Source organism: Chiloscyllium plagiosum, unplaced genomic scaffold, assembly GCF_037043375.1.
Source record: "Chiloscyllium plagiosum isolate Xiang-an unplaced genomic scaffold, Cpla_swu_hap1 HiC_scaffold_1, whole genome shotgun sequence".
Classification (NCBI taxonomy): domain Eukaryota; kingdom Metazoa; phylum Chordata; class Chondrichthyes; order Orectolobiformes; family Hemiscylliidae; genus Chiloscyllium; species Chiloscyllium plagiosum.
Window position 1 is genome coordinate 168,502,371 of NW_028270139.1, and position 25,900 is coordinate 168,528,270.

The 25,900-nt window shown below is 43.3% G+C and overlaps 1 protein-coding gene across 1 annotated transcript in view; it reads right to left on the reverse strand.

The window, feature by feature from the left end:
- LOC148152280 (WD repeat-containing protein 54-like) overlaps nt 1-25,900 on the reverse strand; it is a 104,249-nt gene that overhangs the window by 40,640 nt on the left and 37,709 nt on the right. The window contains exons 4-5 of the mRNA XM_087992203.1: nt 2,078-2,178; nt 216-378 (exon numbers count right to left, since the gene is read on the reverse strand). Of these exons, the coding sequence (XP_087848329.1) occupies nt 216-378; nt 2,078-2,178 (264 nt within the window). The remainder of the gene's footprint in view (nt 1-215; nt 379-2,077; nt 2,179-25,900) is intronic.

Sequence of the window (25,900 nt, forward strand, 5' to 3'; positions counted from 1 at the left end):
TATCGAGAATGGTGCAATAATTCGCATTAATCCAATTGAACTGCAGAGCAGGGTCAAAAGGTTGAGTGGTCAACTCCTAATTAGTATGTCTGCAAGTTCATATTTTGTGATGCAAACAATCCAACTCCTTCAGGGAGCAACATAGCAGGGAGAGAAAGTACACAGCCTGTCAGTGTCATGCAGGACAGCAGAGCTCCAAAGAAGCTTGTGGATACCTTGCCACTTTCAGATGCGAGGTCGAGAGCGCAGATCCAGCGTGCGTGAGCATTCACCTCCACATGCACTGTACCAGTCGCTGCATCATAAACCAGGATCTGGCCACTCCCATATCCTGCTGCAATGATCCCACTCCACATCTTCACAGATGAGCAAGTGCCTCTGGAAACAGGCAATAATTGGCTAGTTAGCACTGATGGTTCAGTAGTGAGTCTCAATCTACTGCAATGTGATTGATTCTTAACTACCTTCCTGGCAATTAAGGCTGAGCAATGAATGCTGGTTGAGCCAGGACCCACACCTCACAAGTGATTTAAAAAAAGCTTTTTCAAAATAGAAACATACAACTTTGGAACAGGTCATTCAGCTCCTTGAGCTTGCTCTACCACTCAATAAGCTGATGTTAGTGTGATCTTAAATCCCCTTTCCTATCTATGCCTGATACCCATTGACTTTCTCGTTCATCAAAGAAAAGTGCAGTGTGGGGGAATAAAGGTACATGCAGGCCAGGACGATGGGATTTTAACTCCGGGTAGCTGGTCCAGTATTTGAAATACTGAGCACTCCTAAAGTTAGAAATTAGAAATCCTACAGTGTGGAAACAGGCCTTTCGGCCCAACAAGTCTGTACCGATTCTCTGAAGAGCATCCCACCCACACTCACACCACTATCTTATCGCTGCAACCCTGCATTTCCCATGGTTAGCCCCACCTACCTTTACAGCCCAGTGATGATATGGGCAACTTAGCTAACCTGCAAATCTTTGGACTGTGGGAGGAAACTGCAGCATCTGGAGAAAACCCATGCAGACATGGGTCGAATATCCAAACTCCACACAGACAGTCACCCCAGGCTGGAATTGAACCCAGGTCCCTGGTGTTGTGAGGCTGTAGTGCTAACCACCAAGCCACTGTGCCGCATCAAATGTGTCAACTCTGGAAAGTTCAGATCCAGGGGCCCAGTGCGAACTCATAGCTGTAGTGGAACTGCATTCTGCATCAACGAAGCGGTTGTAGCACCAACTCATGGCTGTTGTGTCAGAGGTGAGTTTGGGCTCCCGGCACTGTTTGCGTCCAAAGCAAATTCATGGAAGCAGAGGCAGCTTTGGTGCCCAGTAGAACACCCACCAGCATCAGCAGCTGCTGCATTGGCAAGGTATGCTTGAAGTGGACTGGTGATGGCGGAATCGGGTTTGGGCTGGTGCAGTACCCAGCAGCAATGGTGGCATCTGCATTAGTGAGGTCCAGCAAGGATGCATAGTGGTAAGTAAACTGGTGGACAAGCAGAAGGCTGGAAGATCACAGGAAGCCAGGCAACATCAGGAGGTGGAGAAGTCAATGTTTTGGATATAACACTTCTTCAGGACTGGGGGTGGGTGGAAGGGGAGCTGCAGATAAAGTGGGGGCGGATCAGGCAGGAGGAATAGGTGACCACAGGCAGAGGGCACAACCTGGTTGGTCAATGGGAGGAATGAATCTGGTTGGTAGCTGTTTCATTGGCTTTTCGGTTTCAAAGTCTCTTCAAACCAAACTGGTGGAGGCTTGACAGCACCAAAGAGTGGCGACATTCATTCCAGCTGCGACAGTGAGGTAAAGGGGACTTGTGCCTCACTACCAGCCTCATGGCCCATGCTGGGGTGCTTAACAATAAGCAGTGGAAAGCAGTGCCTTTGTATTCTATGTTTTGGTTTATTTTTCCATGTTTTGAGATGACACCAGAGAGTGGTGACATATACAACATTTTTCACTGTATTTTGTAAAAAAATACACATGGCAATAAGTAAAACCAGTCAGGTTATTAATCAACTTTGTGATTCTCTATTACACTTATTGGAGTGAGACAAGACAAAGACATCACCTACCCATAAGCTGCCAACTTATGCATTAATTTAAAATCTTCCCCTGATTTCCAGATACACAGGACCCCAGAGTCATCTGCCGTCACCAGATCTGCAACATACTCCTATAGAATGAAACCAGCATCAATCAATCCCAGTAAAACATTCTATTATTGGATACTTGGGAAAAAAATGGGATATGAGAAAAACTCGGATTGTATTTGGAGTACCCCTGTGCAGTGAACCTTGCTTAAAGTGCCCCACCAGTCCTCTCAAACAGTGCACACTCAGAGTCAAAACGTGTGGTGCTGGAAAAGTACAGCAGGTCAGGCTGCAGCCAAGGAGCAGTAGAGTCGACATTTCGGGCATAAGCCCTTCATTGCCCGAAACGTTGACTCTCCTACTCCTCAAATGCTGCCTGACCTGCTGCTGTGCTTTTCCAGCACCACACTTTTCGATTCTGATCTTCAGCATCTGCAGTCCTCACTTTCAGATCCAATTCAGTGTCACCTCTCAAACACCTTCAGCAATGGCTTCACTTCCCAGAAAATAACATGCAACATACATACACAAAATCATATTATAGTAAAGACCACATGTTTAAAATTTCTTTTATGTCACAAAGGAAGGCGCAGCTATAAACCAAGGAGACTGTGCAAAGTGGCTGCAGTTTCAAAAGGTCTTGTTATTGGAACACTTTGTGAATCATATACAATTTGGTGTTTTTCTTGGGGCAGTGAGAATAATCAAATGCCATGGAACCAATGGGTTATGAACTAAGGAGCAACAATATTTTGATTGCCTCCTGACCAGGTGACCACAGCCTGTATGTGGCCAGTGCAGTGGAAAACACCTTGAGAAAGCATCAAAAACGACCTAGAGCTTTAGCTTTTGCAGAAGTACCAGGAAGTCCCCAGTAACAGCTAGTTTTCTTCCATTCACCTTTCTCTGCAAATCCTCTGGTGAAACTTCAAAGATTTTGGAAAGATACATTCTCAACTAGTGACAGAAAATGTGCATTGATGTGCAAACAACTTTGTGACAACAGTAAAGAATTAAAAGAAATGAATACAATCTGAAAGAAACAACTCAAACTCGTGAGATTCAGACTGATTCTACTGCACTGTGTTTCCATGATTTCTTCTCCCCACTTTTGATTATCCATGTTTTACCTGCCTGGAAAAAGAAGTTAAGTTAAACTGTAAAGACCTATGAGGTTATCAGTTTGTGTTTTGTTTCTACCATTTGGATAATTTGATTAATTTTTTGAAACAGATAGAAATGTTTAAAAATGAGACAATGACTATCAGCCATTTCCAAGAAATACCGAGACAAAACTAGGCTATGGTCATAGCCATTAATAGACAAAATAACCACTGCCCTTTGACATTTAGTGGTGTTACCATCACTGAATCCCCCACTATCAACATCCTGAAACTCAATTGGCAATGCCAGTTAAATACAATGGCTACAAATACAGCTAGGAATACTGCAGTGATTAATTCACCTCTTGAATTCCTGGACCAAATCCTGTCCACAAAGTACTAGTCACAAGTGTAATGGAATACTCCCCACTTAACTGGATGGACGCAGCTCCAGCAACACTCAAGAAACTTGGCACCATCCAGGACAAAGCAGCCTGCTTGTTTGACACTGCCTCCACAAGCATCAACTCCTTCCACTGCCAACGTTCAGTCGCAGCAGAGTGTACTATCTATAAGGTGCACTGCAGAAATTCACCAAAGATTCTTAGACTGCAGCTTCCAAATACAGGACCATGTAGATCTAGAAGCACTTCAGTAAGGTGTTTGATAAGGTACCCCATGGTAGGCTGATGGAGAAAGTGAAGTCACAAGGGTGTAGTAGTTAGATGGATAGAGAACTGGCTGGGCAGCAGCAGACAGAGCGTAGTAGTGGAAAGGAGTTTCACAAAATGGAGAATTGTGACCAGTGGTGTTATACAGGCTTCGTGTTGGGACCACTGTTGTTTGTGATATACATAAATAATCTCCAGGAAGGTAATGGTGGTCTGATTAGCAGGTTTGCAGATGACATGAAGATTGGTGGATTGCAGATAGTGAAGGGATAGGTCAGAGAATGCAGCAGAATATAGATCGATTGGAGAGTTGGAAGGAGAAAAGGCAGATTGAACTCAATCTGGGCAAATATGAGGTGGTGCATTTGGGAAGATCCAATTCAGAGTGAACTATGTGGTAAATTAGATTCCCTACAGTGTGGAAACAGGCCTTTCGGTCCAACAAGTCCACACCTACCCTCTGAAGAGTAACCTGCCCAGACCCATATCCCTCTGACTAATGCACCTAACATTATGGACAATTTAGAATGGCCAATTCACCTGACCTGCACATCTTTGGACTGTGGGAGGAAACCGGACCACCCGGAGAAAACCCACGCAGACAAAGGGAGAATGTGCAAACGCCACACAGACAGTCGCCCATGGCTAGAATCGAACCTGGGTCCCTGGTGCTGTAAGGCAGCAGTGCTAACCACTGTACAGAGATCTGAATGGAAATCAGGTCCATTGTACCCTGAAGAAGTGTTGGAGAAATTAGCCGAATAAATTAGAGATTACAAAGCACAGTTCGAAGTGAAATTGACAAATAGTTTATTAGTAAGGCGATATCGCGGAAGAAAAATTGACCAAGCTGAAATAGCACAGACAATCTGTCCAGGTAGCCGAGAATTCTCTTCTTCGAGCTGAGGATGAAGCCAGGTTTTATAGGAATCTTGTACAATGAGGTTAATTAAAATGGGGAAAGATACAATATATTTGGAAATTCAGTAATCCGGTTACAATTACGATAATTGAAAAACAGTTATTGGCAGAATGTCCTGATTGTTGATAAAATGCAACATCCTGACAGTATCAATGTGATCAAGAGATTCCAGTTCTCTTTGCAGGTAGGTGAGCATGCCTCCTTTGAACTAGTAAGGAGCTTCCATTGTCCTTCCTGGGAGCGATGTCCTGAATTATTTTCATTAGAGAGACAGAGTTGAGGGGGGACCTGACTGAGGTCTACAAAATCATGAGAGGTATAGAGAGGGTGGTTAGCAAAAAGCCTTTTCCCCCCAGAGTGGGGGACTCAATTACTAGCAGTCATGAGTTCAAGGTGAGAGGGGAAAAGTTTAAGAGAGATATGCATGGTAAGTTCTTTACGCAGAGGGTGATGGGTTCATGAAACGTTGACGTGGTAGAGGTGCACACAACAGCGTCATCTAAGATGTATCTGGACAGATACGTGAATGGGCAGGGAGCAGAGGGATACAGATCTTTAGAGAATAGGTGACAGGTTTAGATCGAGGAACTGGATCGGCGCAGGCTTGGAGGGCCAAAAGGCCTGTTCCTGCGCTGTAACTTTCTTTGTTCTTTGACAAGGGCAACAAGTACATGGAAACACCACCATTTGCAAGTTCCCCTCCAAGTTATTCACCATCCTGACACTCCTCTTAATGACGTTGAGAGTCAACCTACAGCATTTGGACTGCAGTGGTTCAAGGTAGCAGCTCATCACCACCTTCGCAAGGGCAACCAGGGACGTGCAACAATCTGGCCAGCCAGTGACGACCATGTGAGTAAACAAATGCAAACTCGTAATGTTATCGCATCTCTACTCTTTGCATTGTATGAACATTCCAGTTGAGTTAACACAAAGGAAAGTAGATAAAAAAGGACAAAGGAGACCATCAAAATCCAATTTGGTTTGCCTTGCTGCTAACGGCTCCAACAGTTATCTGACCCAAAATACAGTGGGTTAGGAGTGAAAGACGCAGGAACATAGGTAGCCACTCAGCCCATCAAGACTGCTCCACCATTCAATAAGATCATTGTTGATCAAACACTGCAGTTCCTTTTACACACCCCGAACCCAACATCCCTGTACACAAGTGGAAATCAGAAATCTATCAATCGCCACCTTAACCATATTCAACCTTCTATAGCCTCTCCATGATAAGAATTACAAACATTCAGAGTATTGAATGCAGGAGTTGGGAGATCATATTGCAGCTGTACAGGACATTGGTTAGGCCACTGTTGGAATATTGTGCGCAATTCTGGTCTCCTTCCTATCGGAAATATGTTGCGAAACATGACAGGGTTCAGAAAAGATTGACAAGGATATTGCCAGGGTTGGAGGATTTGAGCTACAGGGAGAGGCTGAACAGGCTGGGGCTGTTTTCCCTGGAGTGTCGGAGGCTTCAGGGATGACCTTATAAAGGTTTACAAAATTATGAGGGGCATGGATAGGATAAATAGACAAAGTCTTTTCCTTGGGGTCGGTGAGTGCAGAACTAGAGGGCATAGGTTTAGGGTGAGAGGAGAAAGATATAAAAGAGACCTAAGGGACAACTTTTTCAGAGGGTGGGACGTGTATGGAATGAGCTGCCAGAGGAAGTGGTGGCGGCTGGTACAATTGCAACATTTAAGAGGCATTTGGATGGGTATATGAATAGGAAGGGTTTGGAGGGGTATGGGCCGGGCACTGGCAGGTGGGACTAGACTGGGTTGGGATTGCTGGTTGGCATGGACAGGTTGGATTGAAGGGTCTGTTTCCATGCTGTACATCTCTATGACTCTAATTAAAAGTAAATTCTTCTCTTCTTGGAGATAATGTCATTTACTGTCATTAAAGACTACGCTGCACATTTTGGGTGAAGGACATCTCATCTAGGCTGGACAGGAAGCTGGAGAAGAGGGATCCAGTTGTTGTCATCTGGTACTACTTACTTGAGTGAATGCATAAAAGAAACTAATTCACTGCATAAATGGAGATTAATGGGTAATAATCATTATAGAGATATGGTCATATGGAAGTTGAAATTGAGAACTGAACATTCAGGGGTAGAGACCTTTTGAAAGAACTGGCAGGTAGGGAAGAATGGTGATATGGCATTCTTAGTACAGGATGGAATTAGTACAATAACAAGAAATAATCTTGGATCGGAAGATGTAGAATCCATATGGGAGGAGGTAAGAAAAAAATAAGGGAACGTTGTTGTAGTCATCTAGAGGCTCCCTAATAGTAGTCACACAGTGCAAGGGCTGATTAGGGATAGTCAACGTGGCTTTGTGCGTGGGAAATCATGTCCACAAACTTGATTGAGTTTTTTGAAGAAGTAACAAAGAAGATCGATGAGAGCAGAGCAGTAGATGCGATCTATATGGACTTCAGTAAGGCGTTCGACAAGGTTCCCCATGGGAGACTGATTAGCAAGGTTAGATCTCATGGAATACAGGGAGAACTAGCCATTTGGATACAGAACTGGCTCAAAGGTAGAAAATAGAGGGTGGTGGTGGAGGGTTGTTTTTCAGACTGGAGGCCTGTGACCAGTGGAGTGCCACAAGAATCGGTGCTGGGCACTCTACTTTTTGTCATTTACAAATCCATGATTTGGATGCGAGCAAAAGAGATACAGTTAGTAAGTTTGCAGATGACACCAAAATTGGAGGTGTAGTGGACAGCGAAGAGGGTTACTTCAGATTACAACAGAATCTGGACCAGATGGGCCAATGGGCTGAGAAGTGGCAGATGGAGTTTAATTCAGATAAATGTGAGGTGCTGCATTTTGGGAAAGCAAATCTTAGCAGGACTTGTATGCTTAATGGTCCTAAGGAGTGTTGCTGAACAAAGAGACCTTGGAGTGCAAGTTCATAGCTCCTTGAAAGTGGAGTCGCAGATAGATAGGATAGTGAAGAAGGCATTTGGTATGCTTTCCTTTATTGGTCAGAGTATTGAGTACAGGGGTTGGGAGGTCATGTTGTGGCTGTACAGGACATTGGTTAGGCAACTGTTGGAATATTGCGTGCAATTCTGGTCTCCTTCCTATTGGAAAGATGTTGTGAAACTTGAAAGGGTTCAGAAAAGATTTACAAGGATGTTGCCAGGGTTAGAGGCTGGGGCTGTTTTCCCTGGAGCATCGGAGGCTTATAGAGATATACAAAATTATGAGGGGCATGGTTAGGGTAAATAGACAAAGTCTTTTCCCTGGGGTCGGGGAGTCCAGAACTAGAGGGCATAGGTTTAGGATGAGAGGGGAAAGATATAAAAAAGATCTAAGGGACAACCTTTTCACGCAGAGGGTGGCACATATATGGAATGAGCTGCCAGAGGAAGTGGTGGAGGCTGGTACAATTGCAACATTTAAGAGGCATTTGGATGGGTATATGAACGAGTTAGGGAACTGGAACTGGAGTTGGATGAACTGAGGATTATTCGAGAGGCTGAGAGGGTGATTGATAGAAGCTACAGGGACATAGTTACGCCGGAGAACAGAGGTAGCTGGGTAACAGTTAGAGGTGGGAAGGGGAAGAAGCAGGCAGTGCAGGGTTCCCCTGTGGTCATTCCCCTAAAAAATAAATATACAGCTTTGGAAACTGTTGGGGGGGACAGCGTTGCAGGTGTAAGCTGCAGTGAAGGGGTCTGTGGCTCTGAGACTCAGAAGGGAAAGGGGGAGAGGAGGAGAGCGCTAGTTATAGGGGACTCTCTAGTTAGAGGGACGGACAGGCGGTTCTGTGGACATGGGCGAGACTCACGGATGGTTTGTTGCCTCCCGGGTGCTAGGGTCCGAGACGTCTCAGACCGTGTCTTCAGAATCCTTAAGGGGGAGGGTGTGCAGCCAGAAGTCGTGGTGCACATTGGCACCAACGACATCGGTAGGAAGAGGGGTGGGGAGGTCATTCAAGAGCTCAAGGAGTTAGGCTGGAAGCTAAAAGCTAGGACAGACAGAGTCGTCATCTCTGGGTTGTTGCCGGTGCCACGTGACAGTGAGGCAAAGAATAGGGAGAGAGTGCAGTTGAACACGTGGCTGCAAGGCTGGTGTAGGAGGGAGGGCTTCAGATATTTGGACAATTGGACTGCATTCTGGGGAAGGTGGGACCTGTACAAACAGGACGGGTTGCACCTGAACCAGAAGGGCACCAATATCCTGGGGGGTAGGTTTGCTAGCACTCTTCGGGGGGGTTTAAACTAATTTGGCAGGGGGATGGGATCCAGACTTGTAGTCCAGCAAGTAGGTTAGCTGTTTGTCAGGATGCCCAAGACTGTAGGGGGGCTGTGGAGAAGGTAGCACTGACAGGGACTACTAGCGGACACAGAGATAGGCTCAAGTGCGTATACATCAACGCAAGGAGTATCAGAAATAAGGTGGGTGAACTTAAGGCGTGGATCGGTACCTGGGACTACGATGTTGTGGCCATCACGGAAACGTGGATAGATGTGGGACAGGAATGGCTGTTGGAGGTTCCTGGTTACAGGTGTTTCAGTAAGATTAGCGAGGGTGGGAAAAAAGGAGTGGGGGGGGGTGGCATTGCTAATTAGAAATGGTATAACGGCTGCAGAAAGGAAGTTTGAGGGGGATCTGCCTCTGGAGGTAGTATGGGCTGAAGTCAGAAATAGGAAAGGTGCAGTCACCTTGTTGGGTGTTTACTATAGGCCCCCCAATAGCAGCAGAGATGTGGAGAAACAGATTGGGAAACAGATTGTGGAAAGGTGCAGAAGCCACAGGGTCGTAGTCATGGGCGACTTCAACTTCCCAAATATTGATTGGAAGCTCTTTAGATCAAGTAGATTGGATGGGGCGGTGTTTGTGCAGTGTGTCCAGGAAGCTTTTCTAACGCAGTATGTAGATTGTCCAACCAGAGGGGAGGCCATATTGGATTTGGTACTCGGTAATGAACCGGGACAAGTGGTGGGCTTGTTAGCGGGTGAACATTTTGGTGATGGTGACCACAATTCTGTGACTTTCACCTTGGTTATGGAGAGAGATAGGTGCGCACAACAAGGTAGATTTTATAATTGGGGGAAGGGAAATTACGATGCTGTAAGGCAGGATTTGAGGAGCATACGTTGGGAGCATAGGCTGTCAGGGAAGGATGTGGTGGAAATGTGGAACTTTTTCAAAGAGCAGATACGACGTGTCCATGATATGTATGTACCTATCAGGCAGGAAAGAAATGGTCGTGTGAAGGAGCCTTGGTTGACGAGAGAGGTTGAATGTCTGGTAAAGAGGAAGAAGGAGGCTTACATAAGGTTGAGGAAACAGGATTCAGACAGAGCAGTGGAGGGATACAGGATAGCCAGAAGGGACCTGAAGAAAGGGATTAGGAGAGCTAAGAGAGGGCATGAAAAATCGTTGGCGGATAGGATCAAGGATAACCCCAAGGCATTTTATGCGTATGTGAGAAACCAGAGAATGACGAGAACGAGGGTAGGTCCGATCAAGGACAGTAGTGGGAGACTGTGTATTGAGTCGGAAGAGATAGGAGAGGTCTTGAACAAGTACTTCTCTTCAGTATTTACGAACGAGAGGGACCGTATTGTAGAAGAGGAGAGTGTGAAATGGACTGGTAAGCTAGAAGAGATACCTGTTAGAAAGGAAGATGTGTTGGACATTTTGAACAACTTGAGGATAGACAAGTCCCCCGGGCCTGACGGGATATATCCTAGGATTATGTGGGAAGCTAGAGAGGAAATTGCAGTACCGTTGGCAATGATCTTCTCGTCTTCACTGGCAAAGGGGGTGGTACCAGGGGACTGGAGAGTAGCGAATGTTGTGCCCCTGTTCAAAAAAGGGAATAGGGATAACCCCGGGAATTACAGGCCTGTTAGTCTTACTTCTGTGGTAGGCAAAGTAATGGAAAGGGTACTGAGGGATAGGATTTATGAGTATCTGGAAAGACACTGCTTGATTAGGGACAGCCAGCACGGATTTGTGAAGGGTAGGTCTTGCCTTACAAGTCTTATTGAATTCTTCGAGGAGGTGACCAAGCATGTGGATGAGGGAAGAGCAGTGGATGTAGTGTACATGGATTTTAGTAAGGCATTTGATAAGGTTCCCCATGGTAGGCTTATGCGGAAAGTCAGGAGGCATGGGATAGAGGGAAATTTGGCCAATTGGATAGAAAACTGGCTAACCGGTCGAAGGCAGAGAGTGGTGGTAGATGGTAAATACTCAGCCTGGAGCCCAGTTACAAGTGGAGTTCCGCAGGGATCAGTTCTGGGTCCTCTGCTGTTTGTAATTTTTATTAATGACTTAGATGAGGGAGTCGAAGGGTGGGTCAGTAAATTTGCAGATGATACGAAGATAGGTGGAGTTGTGGACAGTGAGGAGGGCTGTTGTCGGCTGCAGAGGGACTTAGATATGATGCAGAGCTGGGCTGAGGAGTGGCAGATGGAGTTCAACCCTGCCAAGTGTGAGGTTGTCCAGTTTGGAAGAACAAATAAGAATGCGGAATACAGGGTTAATGGTAGGGTTCTTAGTCAGGTGGAGGAACAGAGGGATCTTGGGGTCTATGTACATAGATCTTTGAAGGTTGCCACTCAGGTGGATAGAGTTTGTAAGAAGGCCTATGGAGTATTATCGTTCATTAGCAGAGGGATTGAATTCAAGAGTCGTGAAGTGATGTTGCAGCTGTACAGGACTTTGGTTAGGCCACAGTTGGAGTACTGTGTGCAGTTCTGGTCGCCTCACTATAGGAAAGATGTGGAAGCTTTGGAGAGGGTGCAGAGAAGATTTACCAGGATGTTGCCTGGAATGGAGAGGAAGTCGTACGAGGATAGGTTGAGAGTTCTCGGTCTTTTCTCGTTGGAACGGCGAAGGATGAGGGGTGACTTGATAGAGGTTTATAAGATGATCAGAGGAATAGATAGAGTAGACAGTCAGAAACTTTTTCCCCAGGTACAACAGAGTGTTACAAGGGGACATAAATTTAAGGTGAAGGGTGGAAGGTATAGGGGAGATGTCAGGGGTGGGTTCTTTACCCAGAGAGTGGTGGGGGCATGGAATGCGCTGCCTGTGGGAGTGGTAGAGTCAGAATCTTTGGTGACCTTTAAGCGGCAATTGGATAGGTACATGGATTGGTGCTTAAGCTAGGACAAATGTTCGGCACAACATCGTGGGCCGAAGGGCCTGTTCTGTGCTGTATTGTTCTATGTTCAATGTTCTATGTTCTAGGTGGTCAGGAAGAAGATTGCAGGTTAGGAAGGTGGTGCTGAGTTCGAGGGTTGGGACTGAGACAAGGTGGGGGGAGGGGAATGAGTAAACTGGAGAAATCTGAGTTCATCCCTTGTGGTTGGAGGGTTCCTAGGCAGAAGATGAGGCGCTCTTCCTCCAGCCGTCGTGTTGCTATGGTCTGGCGATGGAGGAGTCCCCCATGTCCTTGGTGGAGTGGGAGGGGGAGTTGAAGTGTTCAGCCATGGGGTGGTTGGGTTGGTTGGTCCGGGTGTCCCAGAGGTGTTCTCTGAAACGTTTCGCAAGTAGGCGGCCTGTCTCCCCAATATAGAGGAGGTTACATTGGGTGCAGTGGATGCAGTAAATGATGTGTGTGGAGGTGCAGGTGAATTTGTGGCGGATATGGAAGGATCCCTTGGGGCCTTGGAGGGAAGTGAGGGGAGAGGTGTGGGCGCAAGTTTTGCATTTCTTGCGGTTGCAGGGGAAGGTGCCGGGAGTGGAGGTTGGGTTGATGGGGGGTGTGGACCTGATGAGGGAGTCACAGAGGGAGTGGTCTTTTCAGAACGCTGATAGGGGAGGGGAGGGAAATGTATCCCTGGTGGTGGGGTCTGTTTGGAGGTGGCGGAAATGACGACCGATGATACGATGTATATGGAGGTTGGTGGGGTGGTAGGTGAGGACCAGTGGGGTTCTGTCCTGGTGGCGATTGGAGGGACGGGGCTCAAGGGCGGAGGAGCGGGAAGTGGAGGAGATGCAGTGGAGAGCATCGTCGATCACGTCTGGGGGGAATTTGCAGTCTTTGAAGAAGGAGGCCATCTGAGTTGTACGGTATTGGAACTGATCCTTCTGGGAGCAGATGTGGTGGAGACGAAGGAATTGGGAATATGGGATGGCGTTTTTACAGAGGGCAGGGTGGGAGGAGGTGTAGTCTAGGTAGCTGTTGGGGTCGGTCAGTTTATAGTAAATGTCCGTGTTGATTCGGTCGCCTGAGGTAGAAATGGAGAGGTCTAGGAAGGGGAGAGAGGAGTCTGAGACGGTCCAGGTAAATTTGAGGTCGGGGTGGAAGGTGTTGGTAAAGTGGATGAACTGTTCAACCTCCTTGTGGGAGCACGAGGCAGCGCCGATACAGTCATCGATGTAGCGGAGGAAAAGGTGGGGGGTGGTGCCAGTGTTGCTGTTCCACATATCCTACAAACAGGCAGGCATAGCTGGGGCCCATGCAGGTGCCCATGGCTACTCCTTTGCTTTGGAGGAAGTGGGAGGATTGGAAAGACCATCATCTCCCAGGCCATCCATAACCTCATCACCTCAGGGGATCTCCCATCCACCGCCTCCAACCTCATAGTCCCACAACCCCGTACCGCCCGTTTCTACCTCCTGCACAAAATCCACAAACCTGACTGCTCCGGTCGACCCATTGTCTCAGCCTGCTGCTGCCCCACCGAACTCATCTCTGCATACCTCAACATGGTCCTGTCCTTCTTAGTCCAAGAACTCCCCACCTACGTTCGGGACACCACCCACGCCCTCCACCTCCTCCATGATTTTCGCTTCCCCGGTCCCCAACGCTTTATCTTCACCATGGACATCCAGTCCCTGTACACCTCCATCCCCCATCACGAAGGACTCAAAGCCCTCAGCTTCTTCCTTTCCCGCCGTACCAACCAGTACCCTTCCACTGACACCCTCCTTCAACTGACTGAACTGGTCCTCACTCTGGACAACTTCTCTTTCCAATCCTCCCACTTCCTCCAAGCCAAAGGAGTAGCCATGGGCACCCGCATGGGCCTCAGCTATGCCTGCCTCTTCGTAGGGTATGTGGAACAGTCCATCTTCCGCAGCTACACTGGCACCACCCCCCACCTTTTCCTCCGCTACATCGATGACTGTATTGGCGCCGCCTCGTGCTCCCACGAGGAGGTTGAACAGTTCATCCACTTTACCAACACCTGCCACCCCGACCCTCAAATTCACCTGGACCGTCTCAGACTCCTCCCTCCCCTTCACAGACCTCTCCATTTCTATCTCGGGCGACCGAATCAACACGGACATTTACTATAAACTTACCGACTCCCACAGCTACCTAGACTACACCTCCTCCCACCCTGCCCTCTATAAAAACGCCATCCCATATTCCCAATTCGTTCGTCTCCACCGCATCTGCTCCCAGGAGGACCAGTTCCAATACTGTAAAACCCAGATGGCCTCCTTCTTCAAAGACCGCAATTTCCCCCCACACGTGATCGACGTTGCTGTCCACCGCATCTCCTCCACTTCCCGTTCCTCCGCTCTTGAGCCCTGCCCCTCCAATCGCCACCAGGACAGAACCCCACTGGCCCTCACCTACCACCCCACCAACCTCCATATACATCGTATCATTGGTCGTCATTTCCGCCACCTCCAAACGGACCCCACCACCAGGGATATATTTCCCTCCCCTCCCCTATCAGCATTCCGAAAAGACCACTCCCTCCGTGACTCCCTCGTCAGGTCCACACCCCCCACCAACCCAACCTCCACTCCCGGCACCTTCCCCTGCAACCGCAAGAAATGCAAAACTTGCGCCCACACCTCCCCCCTTACTTCCCTCCAAGGCCCCAAGGGATCCTTCCATATCCGCCACAAATTCACCTGCACTTCCACACACATCATTTACTGCATCCGCTGCACCCGATGTGGCCTCCTCTATATTGGTGAGACAGGCCGCCTACTTGCGAAACGTTTCAGAGAACACCTCTGGGACACCCGGACCAACCAACCCAACCACCCCGTGGCTCAACACTTCAACTCCCCCTCCCACTCCACCAAGGACATGCAGGTCTTGGACTCCTCCATCGCCAGACCATATCAACACGACGGCTGGAGGAAGAGCGCCTCATCTTCTGCCTAGGAACCCTCCAAACACAAGGGATGAACTCAGATTTCTCCAGTTTACTCATTTCCCCTCCCCCCACCTTGTCTCAGTCCCAACCCTCGAACTCAGCACCACCTTCCTAACCTGCAATCTTCTTCCTGACCTCTCCGCCCCCACCCCCACTCCGGCCTATCACCCTCACCTTAACCTCCTTCCACCTATCGCATTTCCAACGCCCCTCCCCCAAGTCCCTCCTCCCTATCTTTTATCTTAGCCTGCTTGGCACACATTCCTCATTCCTGAAGAAGTGCTCATGCCCGAAACGTCGATTCTCCTGCTCCTTGGATGCTGCCTGACCTGCTGTACTTTTCCAGCAACACATTTTCAGTTCTGATCTCCAGCATCTGCAGTCACTTTCTCCCAGGTAATTAGAGACCAGTCAGCCTTACATCTGTTGTAGGAAAAGTTTTGGAAAGGATAATAAGAGGCAGGATTTATAATCATCGAGCACGCAACAATTTGATTTCAGATAGACAATAGGTGCAGGAGTAGGCCATTCTGCCCTTCGAGCCTGCACCACCATTCATTACGATCATGGCTGATATCCTCAATCAGTATAATGTTCCTGCTTTATTTCCATAACCCTTGATTCCACTATCCTTGAGAGCTCTATCCAACTCTTTCTTAAACAAATCCAGAGTCTGGGCCTCCACTGCCTTCTGGGGCAGAGCATTCCACACAGCCACCACTCTCAGGGTGAAGAAGTTTCTCCTCATCTCTGTCCTAAATGGCCTACTCCTTATTTTTAAACTGTGTCCTCTGGTTCGGGACTCACCCATCGGCGGAAACATGTTTCCTACATCCAGAGTGTCCAATCCTTTCATAATCTTATACGTCTCAATCAGATCCCCTCTCAGTCTTCTAAACTCAAGGGTATACAAGCCCAGTCGCTCCAATCTTTCAACATAAGATAGTCCCGCCATTCCAGGAATTGACCTCGTGAACCCAAGCTGCACTCCCTCAATAGCCAGAATGTCTTTCCTCAAATTTGGAGACCAGAACTGCACACAGTATTCCAAGTGTGGTCTCTCCAGGGCCCTGTACAGCTACAGAAGGACCTCTTTGCTTTTATACTCAATCCCTCTTGTTATGAAGGCCAGCATGCTATTAGCCTTCTTCACTACCTGCTGTAACTGCATGCTTGCCTTCATTGACTGGTGTACAAGAATACCCAGATCTCTTTGTACTGCCCCTTTACCTAACTTGACTCCATTTAGGTAGTAATCTGCCTTCCTGTTCTTGCCACCAAAGTGGATAACCATACATTAAACTGCATCTGCTATGCATCTGTCCACTCACCTAACCTGTCCAGGTCACCCTGTAATCTCCTAACATCCTCCTCACATTTCACCCTGCCACCCAGCTTAGTATCATCAGCAAACTTGCTAATGTTACTATTAATACCATCTTCTATATCATTAATATATATTGTAAAAAGCTGCGGTCCCAGCACTGATCCCTGCGGTTCCCCACTGGTCACCGCCTGCCATTCCGAAAGGGAGCCGTTTATCACTACTCTTTGTTTCCTGTCAGCCAACTAATTTTCAATCCAAGTTAGTACTTTGCCCCCAATACCATGCGCCCTAATTTTGCTCACTAACTTCAGATGTGGGACTTTATCAAAGGCTTTCTGAAAGTCCAGGTACACTACATCCACTGGATCTCCCTTGTCCATCTTCGGAGTTACATCCTCAAAAAATTCCAGAAGATTAGTCAAGCATGATTTCCCCTTCATAAATCCATGCTGACTCTGACCTATCCTGTTACAGATGTGTCGTAATTTCATCCTTTATAATTGACTCCAGCATCTTTCCCACCACAGAGGTCAGACTAACTGGTCTATAATTTCCTGCTTTCTCTCTTGCTCCTTTCTTAAAAAGTGGTACAACATTAGCCACCCTCCAATCCACAGGAACTGATCCTGAATCTATTGAACTCTGGAAAATAATCACCAACGCATCCACGATTTCTCGAGCCACCTCCTTCAGTACCCTGGGATGCAGACCATCAGGCCCTGGGGACTTATCAACCTTCAGACCTAAGAGTCTCTCCAACACCAATTCCTGGCAAATATAAATTCCCTTAAGTTCAGGTCCTTCAGTCACTGTTACCTCAGGGAGATTGCTTGTGTCTTCCCCAGTGAACACAGATCTGAAGTACCAATTCAATTCTTCTGCCATTTCTTTGTTCCCTGTAATATATTCCCCTGTTTCTGTCTTCAAGGGCCCAATTTTAGTCTTAACCATTTTTTCCCCTTTACATCCCTAAAAAAGCTTTTACTATCCTCCTTTATATTTTTGGCCAGTTTACCTTCGTACCTCATTTTATCTCTGCGTATTTCCTTCTTAGTAATCCTCTATTGTTCTTTAAAAGCTTCCCAGTCCTCCGTTTTCCCACTTATCTTAGCTATGTTATACTTTTTGTCTTATAACTTTATATGTTTCTTAACTTCCCTCGTCAGCCACGGCCACCCCTGCCTCCTCATAGGATCTTTCTTCCTTTTTGGAATGAACTGATCCTGCATCTTCTGCATTATACCCAGAAATACCTGCCATTGTTCCTCCACTGTCATCCCTGATAGATAACATAGTTTTGTCAAAGGCAGGTGATGTCTCACAAACCTCACTGAATTTGTTTGAGATGGTGACCAAGCATGCGGATGAGGTTAGGCCAGTTGACGTGGTGTACATAGAGGTAAAAATAATGACTGCAGATGCTGGAAACCAGAATTTAGATTAGAGTGGTGATGGAAAAGCACATCAGTTCAGGCAGCAACTGAGGAGCAGTAAAATCTATGTTTCGGGCAAAAGCCCTTCATCAGGAAGCAGTAAAATCAATGTTTTGGGCAAAAGCCCTTCCATGGGCTTCAGTAAAGCCTTCGATAAGGTTCCATATGGTAGAATGTTGGAGAAAATGCAGAGGTTTGGGATTGACGGTGATTGAACAGTTTGGATTAGAAACTGGCTTTCTGAAAGAAGGCAGCCAGTGGTATTTGATGGAAAATATTCAGCCTGGAGTCAGGTTACTAGTGGTGTGCCACAAGGATGTTTTGGGATCACTGCTGTTTGTTATTTTTATAAATGACTTATTCGCAGGCATAGGTGGATGGGATGATAAGTTTGCAGATGACACTAAAGTCGGTGGAGTCGGTGCAGTGTGGAAGAATGGTGCAGGTTGCAGGAGGACTTGGATAAATTACAGAATTGGGCTGAGAGGTGGCAAATGGAGCTAAATGTGAGGTGATTCACTTTGGGAAGAATAACAGGAAGGCAGAACACTGGGTCAATAGAAAGTATTGCGGATGTGCAGAGGGATCTTGGAGTCCATGTGCATAGATCCCTGAAAGTTGCCACCCAGGGTGATAGTGCTGTTAAGAAAGTATATGGTGTGTTAGGTTTAATTGGTAGAGGATTGAGTTCTGGAGCCGTAATGTCATGCTGCATCTATAAAAAAACGTTAGTGCAGCCACACTTGGAATATTATGTACAGTTCTGGTTGCCCCATTACAGGAAGGATGTGGAAAGCATTGCAAAAGGTGCAGAGGAGATTTACCAGGATGTTGCCTGGTCTAGAGGGTAGGTCTTATGAGGAAAGGCTGAGAGACTTGAGTCTGTTCTCATTCGAAAAAAGAAGGTGAAGAGGGGATTTGATAGAAATGTAGATGATCAGAAGATTAGATAGGGTAGACAGTGAAAGTCTTTTTCCTCGGATGATGACGTCAGCTTGTACGAGGGGGCAGAACTACAAATTGAGGGGTGATAGATTTAAAACAGATGTCAGAGGCAGGTTCTTTATTCAGAGTGGTAAGGTGTGGAATGCCCTGCCTGCCAATGTAGTAACTCAGCCACATTAGGGAGATTTAAACAATCCTTGGATAAGCAAATGGATGATGATGGGATAGTGTAGGGGGACGGGCCGAGAATAGTTCACCGGTCGGTGCAACATCGAGGGCCGAAGGGCCTGTTCTGCGCTGTACTGTTCTATGTTCTATGATGAACAATGGCAGAAAAATAGGTTGTGTCTCACAGCAAAGAAATAATCCAGTGAGGAAGTGGGATTCTAGAAAGGGGATAAAGTAACTATGGCTAACCAAGGACATTAAGACCATTACCAAATTGATAGGAAAAATATACTTTGTGGCAAAGATCAGTGACAATTATAGAATTGGGAAAATTTTAAAAGTCAACAAAAGATGACCAAGAAAATATTAAAGGAGAAAATAAACCATGAGAGCAAAGTAACAATTAAACACCAAGAGGTGATTTGAATATGTAAATTCAAGAGGAGAGCAATTAAACCCTATGACAATGAACCCAGTGAAATAATAATGGGGAGCCAGGAAATGGCAGAACAGTCGAACAAATACTTTGCACCAGCCTTCATGGTGGAGAATACTAATAACATTCCGAAAATACTAAATAGTGAAGGGTTAAAGCATTCCGAAAATACTACATAGTGACGGGTTAAAGCATTCCGAAAATACTAAATAGTGAAGGGGTTAAAGCATTCCGAAAATACTAAATAGTGAAGGGTTAAAGCATTCCGAAAATACTAAATAGTGAAGGGTTAAAGCATTCCGAAAATACTAAATAGTGAAGGGGTTAAAGCATTCCGAAAATACTAAATAGTGAAGGGTTAAAGCATTCCGAAAATACTAAATAGTGAAGGGTTAAAGCATTCCGAAATTACTAAATAGTGAAGGGGTTAAAGCATTCCGAAAATACTAAATAGTGAAGGGTTAAAGCATTCCGAAAATACTAAATAGTGAAGGGTTAAAGCATTCCGAAAATACTAAATAGTGAAGGGGTTAAAGCATTCCGAAAATACTAAATAGTGAAGGGTTAAAGCATTCCGAAAATACTACATAGTGAAGGGTTAAAGCATTCCGAAAATACTAAATAGTGAAGGGTTAAAGCATTCCGAAAATACTAAATAGTGAAGGGGATTAAAGCATTCCGAAAATACTAAATAGTGAAGGGGGCTAAAGCATTCCGAAAATACTAAATAGTGAAGGGTTAAAGCATTCCGAAAATACTAAATAGTGAAGGGTTAAAGCATTCCGAAAATACTAAATAGTGAAGAGGTTTAAAGCATTCCGAAAATACTAAATAGTGAAGGGGTTAAAGCATTCCGAAAATACTAAATAGTGAAGGGTTAAAGCATTCCGAAAATACTAAATAGTGAAGGGTTAAAGCATTCCGAAAATACTAAATAGTGAAGGGGTTTAAAGCATTCCGAAAATACTAAAAAGTGAAGGGTTAAAGCATTCCGAAAATACTAAATAGTGAAGGGGTTTAAAGCATTCCGAAAATACTAAATAGTGAAGGGTTAAAGCATTCCGAAAACACTAAATAGTGAAGGATTAAAGCATTCCGAAAATACTAAATAGTGAAGGGTTAAAGCATTCCGAAAATACTAAATAGTGAAGGGGTTTAAAGCATTCCGAAAATACTAAAAAGTGAAGGGTTAAAGCATTCCGAAAATACTAAATAGTGAAGGGTTAAAGCATTCCGAAAATACTAAATAGTGAAGGGGTTAAAGCATTCCGAAAATACTAAATAGTGAAGGGTTAAAGCATTCCGAAAATACTAAATAGTGAAGGGTTAAAGCATTCCGAAAATACTAAATAGTGAAGGGGATTAAAGCATTCTGAAAATACTAAATAGTGAAGGGGGCTAAAGCATTCCGAAAATACTAAATAGTGAAGGGTTAAAGCATTCCGAAAATACTAAATAGTGAAGGGTTAAAGCAATCCGAAAATACTAAATAGTGAAGGGTTAAAGCATTCCGAAAATACTAAATAGTGAAGAGGTTTAAAGCATTCCGAAAATACTAAATAGTGAAGGGGTTAAAGCATTCCGAAAATACTAAATAGTGAAGGGTTAAAGCATTCCGAAAATACTAAATAGTGAAGGGTTAAAGCATTCCGAAAATACTAAATAGTGAAGGGGTTTAAAGCATTCCGAAAATACTAAAAAGTGAAGGGTTAAAGCATTCCGAAAATACTAAATAGTGAAGGGGTTTAAAGCATTCCGAAAATACTAAATAGTGAAGGGTTAAGCATTCCGAAACTACTAAATAGTGAAGGGTTAAAACATTCCGAAAATACCAAATAGTGAAGGATTAAAGCATTCCGAAAATACTAAATAGTGAAGGGGTTAAAGCATTCCGAAAATACTAAATAGTGAATGGGGTTAAAACATTCCGAAAATACTAAATAGTGAAGGGGTTAAAGCATTCCGAAAATACTAAATAGTGAATGGGGTTAAAGCATTCCGGAAATACTAAATAGTGAAGGGGTTAAAGCATTCCGAAAATACTAAATAGTGAAGGGTTAAAGCATTCCGAAAATACTAAATAGTGAAGGGGTTAAAGCATTCCGAAAATACTAAATAGTGAAGAGTTAAAGCATTCCGAAAATACTAAATAGTGAAGGGTTAAAGCATTCCGAAAATACTAAATAGTGAAGGGGTTAAAGCATTCCGAAAATACTAAATAGTGAAGGGTTAAAGCATTCCGAAAATACTAAATAGTGAAGGGGTTTAAAGCATTCCGAAAATACTAAATAGTGAAGGATTAAAGCATTCCGAAAATACTTAATAGTGAAGGGTTAAGCATTCCGAAAATACTAAATAGTGAAGGGTTAAAGCATTCCGAAAATACTAAATAGTGAAGGGGTTAAAGCATTCCGAAAATACTAATTAGTGAAGGGTTAAAGCATTCCGAAAATACTAAATAGTGAAGGGGTTTAAAGCATTCCGAAAATACTAAATAGTGAAGGGTTAAAGCATTCCGAAAATACTAAATAGTGAAGGATTAAAGCATTCCGAAAATACTAAATAGTGAAGGGTTAAGCATTCCGAAAATACTAAATAGTGAAGGGTTAAAACATTCCGAAAATACCAAATAGTGAAGGATTAAAGCATTCCGAAAATACTAAATAGTGAAGGGTTAAAGCATTCCGAAAATACTACATAGTGAAGGGTTAAAGCATTCCGAAAATACTAAATAGTGAAGGGGTTAAAGCATTCCGAAAATACTAAATAGTGAAGGGTTAAAGCATTCCGAAAATACTAAATAGTGAAGGGTTAAAGCATTCCGAAAATACTAAATAGTGAAGGGGTTAAAGCATTCCGAAAATACTAAATAGTGAAGGGTTAAAGCATTCCGAAAATACTAAATAGTGAAGGGTTAAAGCATTCCGAAATTACTAAATAGTGAAGGGGTTAAAGCATTCCGAAAATACTAAATAGTGAAGGGTTAAAGCATTCCGAAAATACTAAATAGTGAAGGGTTAAAGCATTCCGAAAATACTAAATAGTGAAGGGGTTAAAGCATTCCGAAAATACTAAATAGTGAAGGGTTAAAGCATTCCGAAAATACTACATAGTGAAGGGTTAAAGCATTCCGAAAATACTAAATAGTGAAGGGTTAAAGCATTCCGAAAATACTAAATAGTGAAGGGGATTAAAGCATTCCGAAAATACTAAATAGTGAAGGGGGCTAAAGCATTCCGAAAATACTAAATAGTGAAGGGGTTTAAAGCATTCCGAAAATACTAAATAGTGAAGGGGTTAAAGCATTCCGAAAATACTAAATAGTGAAGGGTTAAAGCATTCCGAAAATACTAAATAGTGAAGGGTTAAAGCATTCCGAAAATACTAAATAGTGAAGAGGTTTAAAGCATTCCGAAAATACTAAATAGTGAAGGGGTTAAAGCATTCCGAAAATACTAAATAGTGAAGGGTTAAAGCATTCCGAAAATACTAAATAGTGAAGGGGTTAAAGCATTCCGAAAATACTAAATAGTGAAGGGGTTTAAAGCATTCCGAAAATACTAAATAGTGAAGGGTTAAAGAATTCCGAAAATACTAAATAGTGAAGGGGTTTAAAGCATTCCGAAAATACTAAATAGTGAAGGGTTAAGCATTCCGAAACTACTAAATAGTGAAGGGTTAAAACATTCCGAAAATACCAAATAGTGAAGGATTAAAGCATTCCGAAAATACTAAATAGTGAAGGGGTTAAAGCATTCCGAAAATACTAAATAGTGAATGGGGTTAAAACATTCCGAAAATACTAAATAGTGAAGGGGTTAAAGCATTCCGAAAATACTAAATAGTGAATGGGGTTAAAGCATACCGGAAATACTAAATAGTGAAGGGGTTAAAGCATTCCGAAAATACTAAATAGTGAAGGGTTAAAGCATTCCGAAAATACTAAATAGTGAAGGGGTTAAAGCATTCCGAAAATACTAAATAGTGAAGAGTTAAAGCATTCCGAAAATACTAAATAGTGAAGGGTTAAAGCATTCCGAAAATACTAAATAGTGAAGGGGTTAAAGCATTCCGAAAATACTAAATAGTGAAGGGTTAAAGCATTCCGAAAATACTAAATAGTGAAGGGGTTTAAAGCATTCCGAAAATACTAAATAGTGAAGGATTAAAGCATTCCGAAAATACTTAATAGTGAAGGGTTAAGCATTCCGAAAATACTAAATAGTGAAGGGTTAAAGCATTCCGAAAATACTAAAGAGTGAAGGGGTTAAAGCATTCCGAAAATACTAATTAGTGAAGGGATAAAGCATTCCGAAAATACTAAATAGTGAAGGGGTTTAAAGCATTCCGAAAATACTAAATAGTGAAGGGTTAAAGCATTCCGAAAATACTAAATAGTGAAGGATTAAAGCATTCCGAAAATACTAAATAGTGAAGGGTTAAGCATTCCGAAAATACTAAATAGTGAAGGATTAAAGCATTCCGAAAATACTAAATAGTGAAGGGGTTAAAGCATTCCGAAAATACTAAATAGTGAATGGGGTTAAAACATTCCGAAAATACTAAATAGTGAACGGGTTAAAGCATTCCGAAAATACTAAATAGTGAATGGGGTTAAAGCATTCCGGAAATACTAAATAGTGAAGGGGTTAAAGCATTCCGAAAATACTAAATAGTGAAGGGTTAAAGCATTCCGAAAATACTAAATAGTGAAGGGGTTAAAGCATTCCGAAAATACTAAATAGTGAAGAGTTAAAGCATTCCGAAAATACTAAATAGTGAAGGGTTAAAGCATTCCGAAAATACTAAATAGTGAAGGGGTTAAAGCATTCCGAAAATACTAAATAGTGAAGGGTTAAAGCATTCCGAAAATACTAAATAGTGAAGGGGTTTAAAGCATTCCGAAAATACTAAATAGTGAAGGATTAAAGCATTCCGAAAATACTTAATAGTGAAGGGTTAAGCATTCCGAAAATACTAAATAGTGAAGGGTTAAAGCATTCCGAAAATACTAAATAGTGAAGGGGTTAAAGCATTCCGAAAATACTAATTAGTGAAGGGTTAAAGCATTCCGAAAATACTAAATAGTGAAGGGGTTTAAAGCATTCCGAAAATACTAAATAGTGAAGGGTTAAAGCATTCCGAAAATACTAAATAGTGAAGGATTAAAGCATTCCGAAAATACTAAATAGTGAAGGGTTAAGCATTCCGAAAATACTAAATAGTGAAGGGTTAAAACATTCCGAAAATACCAAATAGTGAAGGATTAAAGCATTCCGAAAATACTAAATAGTGAAGGGTTAAAGCATTCCGAAAATACTACATAGTGAAGGGTTAAAGCATTCCGAAAATACTAAATAGTGAAGGGGTTAAAGCATTCCGAAAATACTAAATAGTGAAGGGTTAAAGCATTCCGAAAATACTAAATAGTGAAGGGGTTAAAGCATTCCGAAAATACTAAATAGTGAAGGGTTAAAGCATTCCGAAAATACTAAATAGTGAAGGGTTAAAGCATTCCGAAATTACTAAATAGTGAAGGGGTTAAAGCATTCCGAAAATACTAAATAGTGAAGGGTTAAAGCATTCCGAAAATACTAAATAGTGAAGGGTTAAAGCATTCCGAAAATACTAAATAGTGAAGGGGTTAAAGCATTCCGAAAATACTAAATAGTGAAGGGTTAAAGCATTCCGAAAATACTACATAGTGAAGGGTTAAAGCATTCCGAAAATACTAAATAGTGAAGGGTTAAAGCATTCCGAAAATACTAAATAGTGAAGGGGATTAAAGCATTCCGAAAATACTAAATAGTGAAGGGGGCTAAAGCATTCCGAAAATACTAAATAGTGAAGGGGTTTAAAGCATTCCGAAAATACTAAATAGTGAAGGGGTTAAAGCATTCCGAAAATACTAAATAGTGAAGGGTTAAAGCATTCCGAAAATACTAAATAGTGAAGGGTTAAAGCATTCCGAAAATACTAAATAGTGAAGAGGTTTAAAGCATTCCGAAAATACTAAATAGTGAAGGGGTTAAAGCATTCCGAAAATACTAAATAGTGAAGGGTTAAAGCATTCCGAAAATACTAAATAGTGAAGGGGTTAAAGCATTCCGAAAATACTAAATAGTGAAGGGGTTTAAAGCATTCCGAAAATACTAAATAGTGAAGGGTTAAAGCATTCCGAAAATACTAAATAGTGAAGGGGTTTAAAGCATTCCGAAAATACTAAATAGTGAAGGGTTAAGCATTCCGAAACTACTAAATAGTGAAGGGTTAAAACATTCCGAAAATACCAAATAGTGAAGGATTAAAGCATTCCGAAAATACTAAATAGTGAAGGGGTTAAAGCATTCCGAAAATACTAAATAGTGAATGGGGTTAAAACATTCCGAAAATACTAAATAGTGAAGGGGTTAAAGCATTCCGAAAATACTAAATAGTGAATGGGGTTAAAGCATTCCGGAAATACTAAATAGTGAAGGGGTTAAAGCATTCCGAAAATACTAAATAGTGAAGGGTTAAAGCATTCCGAAAATACTAAATAGTGAAGGGGTTAAAGCATTCCGAAAATACTAAATAGTGAAGAGTTAAAGCATTCCGAAAATACTAAATAGTGAAGGGTTAAAGCATTCCGAAAATACTAAATAGTGAAGGGGTTAAAGCATTCCGAAAATACTAAATAGTGAAGGG